Source organism: Octopus bimaculoides, chromosome 14 (assembly GCF_001194135.2).
Source record: "Octopus bimaculoides isolate UCB-OBI-ISO-001 chromosome 14, ASM119413v2, whole genome shotgun sequence".
Classification (NCBI taxonomy): Eukaryota; Metazoa; Mollusca; class Cephalopoda; order Octopoda; family Octopodidae; genus Octopus; species Octopus bimaculoides.
In genome coordinates, this window is record NC_068994.1 from 58234702 (window position 1) to 58239102 (window position 4401).

The 4401-nt window shown below is 38.8% G+C and overlaps 1 protein-coding gene across 1 annotated transcript in view; it reads right to left on the bottom strand.

The window, feature by feature from the left end:
• Positions 1–4401, bottom strand: part of LOC106868611 (histidine decarboxylase) — a 39976-nt gene that overhangs the window by 9072 nt on the left and 26503 nt on the right. Inside the window, exons 9-10 of the mRNA XM_014913957.2 lie at positions 3204–3274; positions 2310–2329 (exon numbers count right to left, since the gene is read on the bottom strand). Of these exons, the coding sequence (XP_014769443.1) occupies positions 2310–2329; positions 3204–3274 (91 nt within the window). The remainder of the gene's footprint in view (positions 1–2309; positions 2330–3203; positions 3275–4401) is intronic.

Genomic DNA, 4401 nt, shown 5'->3' on the forward strand with positions numbered 1-4401 from the left:
ATATATATATATATATATATATATGTGTGTGTGTGTGTGTGTGTGTGTGTGTGTGTGTGTGTGTGTGTGTGTTTATATATACATATATAGTTGAAATTTGCAGAAAAAAAAAGACGAAGATATGTGTATTAGCTTGACGCTCGGGAAAATGAAAACGTCTTTTACGTTTCGAGCCTAAGCTCTTCAACAGAAAGGAGTAAGAGAAAATAAAGAGAGAGAGAGAAAGGAAAAAAAAAACTTGTGGATTCAGCAGTCAAGCATGGCGACCAGCAAGAAAAAAAAGGAGAAAACAAAAAAGAAAAAGAAGAGTTAACATACGTTTCCTTGCTGGCAGACCCTCTGATGTAATAATTACTCAACCAAGAATCCCAGCTAGCTTCTCATCGGGCCGAGGATACCTTAATCATGTGTTGACTTGGGATTCCCAAAAGACAATGTGACCTTTATATAATTAAGGTATCTTCCTGCCTAATGAGTAGCTAGCTGAGTACCCCTGATTGAGTAATTGTTACATGAGAGTATCAGCCAGCTAGGAAACACAAGAGGCCTGGATTTTACCTCTTCAACTCCCTCAATTAGAAATTTTATTCGCATTCGTAGCAACTCGAGTTGCTAACTCTGAACTATACAGAAATCTTCAGCTAACCGAATTTCTTCGTAACTTCGATATGGGAAAAAGTGCATAATCTTCGACGCCAATAAGTTGTTATTATTCCTGAGCGTACGGTCCATATTTTGTTTTCTATGCCTGCCTAGCGATAATAGTAGTGATGGCAGCAGCAGCAGCAGCAGCAGTAGTAGTAGTAGTAGTAGTAGTAGTAGTAGTAGTAGTAGTAGTAGTAGTAGTTGTAGTAGTAGTCATTCTAAGCAAGGATGGAAACAAACTTTACCTCATTTTTATTAAGTAGCACCGTATTGTATGAGTGAACTCATCAAACGCTGGTTGGTTGGGTAAAAGGCGGAGAGGCAAAAAAAAAACCAAAAAAAAAACAGAAAGAAGTAAACGACAAGCTAGCGATGGCTTCCTTGATATTCACAACTAGTATCGGAGAAAATTATTTATGACATTTCTCTGTTCTTATTTACATTTCCGCTTTTCAATTGTCTGAAAATTAGAGCTATAATACTTTCCTTCCGACTGGGAATTTATAGTTTGTAAAGGACGTTGTACGACTCGATATATTCTTGTAAATGTTGCAACGGTTGCTAATGTCGCCATTCTGCTTATCTCTATTGCAAATGGCGAACCTTCTTTCTTATCGTTATCTGTCTTTCAACAGGAAAAAAGAATTTTTTTTCACAAAACAATAATGCAGATTTTGCTTTGTTTGCGGTTCTTTAGGTCGTTTCCTTCGTTCTTTCTTTCATTTCTTCTGATACGTTCATTTATTCTTCATTATTGTTTTCTCTGGAGCTAGAATGAAGTTAAGTCAACATGTTGGAACATGTCAGTATTAAAAGAGACACGTTCAATTTAAGCTGCAGTGTACCTTTTTAATGTATAATATAGCAAAGAACTTTTCTTCAATGAGATTAGAAAAGACGGTAGGTAGCAGAAATGGTAAAGTGTTGTTGGACTAAATGCCTTGAAGTATCTCTTTCTGTGCTGTGTTTAAATATCGTCGTGATAGCTAAAACAGTAACAGTCATATATTAAATCAACAACACTGTGCTAGTTCTATCTCACTCTGAATAACCTTGTTTCAAAATATCCTCCTATAACCAACATGAGGAATGAACATTTTTGAAAAGAGCGAAACATTCAACAAGAAGAATGGTATTCACTGCAACACAATTTGAATTCCTGAATTAAACCAATTGACCCTATTTAGGTACCAACAGCTCTTGATAAAATACGAACTGGTTATATACTGGGGTGAAAGCGTTGGGGTGAAACCATTTTTTTTACCTATAGACCCATCGATTCCTATTTTAGTCAGATAGACCATGAGGGTCTATCTGAGAAAAATTTGATGTTTAAAAAATCATGTATTTTAAAAATTAAATATTATTAGGAATTATATAGAAAATTTAAATATTTTGTGAATTGTAGAAGTATAGATAATTTATTGCAGATAAATTTTAACAACAAAATTTTATATGGAGCCCCCTAGGGCCATTTGAACCCCCGCTGAGAACCACTAATTAATACACAATTCGATATAACTGCCACCTACTTAATTACAAGTAGTTAACTTGATGACATCTATATCGGACTGGTTTCAACTGGAGGACAAGACACTGAACATTTCTGATAAAGAAAGATCACGTAGATAACCACAAATGAAGCAAAAACAAGTTCGACTTACCATATAATCAATGGCTGCTCCTGTGAAATGGAAGACAAGAAAGAAATATATTGAGAAGTTGAGAAGGGAAATAGTACATACAGATATCTATCTATCTATCTATCTATCTATCTATCTATCTATCTATCTATCTATCTATCTATCTATCTATCTATCTATCTAGCTTGAGTCGAATAGAACAAAATTCTTGTTAGAGTATTCGTGTAAATGGCGTCAGGACTGGCTAGCTTGTTAAACTAAGTAATGATATTTTGGGTGCATTTAATTCGCGCGTTTCAGACCATTACATAATATATAAAAAGAAATTAATCTCTTACGCATTTCAAAACGTCTTTACTGAGGAAGATGTTGTGTAACATATGAATTCCTTTTTATCTATTGCGCAATGATCTGAAACGCGTGTATTAAGTACATCCAAAATTACTTGGTTTGACTTTATGGTATACACACGTACGTACGCACACACACATACCCACATGCACACACACACTTGTATATACAGATACGTGCATACATGTAAGCATGCATGCATCACTGCTTTATCTCCAAAATATATTTGGTCAGTCACATTATAAACGCACTTAACAATCTCTTTCACAATTTCATCAATTTGGAATTAGTTCTCGCTGTAAATACTGAACTCATGTAAACACCTAAAACCTGTTGGTCATCCGTTGAATAATTGACCAGAATTCTGGAGCAACAACAACTACAAAAACAACAATGACTTTACTAGCAGCGATGACAATGGTGATAATACCACCACCGTTATCAGCATCATTGTCATCATCATCATCAGCAGCAGCAGTAACAGCAAAAGCAAGAACAGCAACAATATAAACAACAACAGCAACAACAACAACAATAGCAACAACAACAACAAAACGGACTTACCCGAATTTTCATGCTTCAAATACAATGGGTCAACATTAAATGTTCGATGCAGAGAAGTGCTGTCTTTGATCCTGGAGAAATAGAAGACATTGCGTATTGTAGTAATGTTGTGGTGGTGATGGTGATGATGGTGATGGTGGAGGTGATGGTGGTGGCGGTGGTGTGATGATGTAGTTGCGGTTGTGGCACAGTGGTGGTGGAAGTATTGTGGCGTGTATTGGTTGTAGTGTGACGGCAGTGTAGCGGTGGTCAATGTAATGGTAGAACTGCGTTGACGTTGGTCGGTTGGCGTTCTTTGAGCAAGAACTATGGTGACAGAAAGACATTCCGAACATGGCCATCTTGCCTTTCCCCGTCAAAACCAGTGGAATACAAAGTGAATTGAACTTGATGCGGCTGAGGTTCCCTTATCACTAATGTTGTGGTCGCTCTGTTACGTGGTGTGTGTGTGTGTGTGTGTGTGTGTGTGTGTGTGCGTGTGTGTGTGTGCTTTGTTCTTAGTATTAGGGGTTACTTGTTGGGGGATGTATTCTATCGTATCGTTAAAGCCGCCTTTTTTCGGGACCTCGTGGTGCATAAGTGCGTATAATGTATTCATATTCTTTTCTACTCTAGGCACAAGGCCCGAAACTTTGAGAGAGGGGGCCAGTCGATTAGATTGACCCCAGTACACAACTGGTATTTCATTTATCGACCCCCGAAAGGATGAAAGGCAAAGTCGACCCCGGCGGAATTTGAATCAGAACGTGAAGACGGGTGAAATGCCGTTAAGCATTCTGCCCCGGCGTGCTAACGTTTCTGCCACCTCGCCGCCCTATAATGCATTCATATTCCCCGACCCTCCTCATCTATGCAAGCGTCTTTCATCTGTTACTTCTTACTTGCGTCAGTCGTTGGACTGCGGCCATCATCACCACCATCACGACCACCTCCACTGCCACTGGCTGGGTTAGTACCACCATGGCAACCACCGGGATTATTGCTTCTACCACAAACACCACCACCACCACCACCACCATCATCATCATCATCGCTACGATCATCCGCACCACCACGACCACGACCACAACCACGACCACCGTCACGACCGCCGCCACCACTGCCACACCTTTATTTCCACTACCCCACCACCATTACAATTAAAAACATTTGCCAATATCACCACAACTGCCACCATCGCTACTACCATTATTACTAC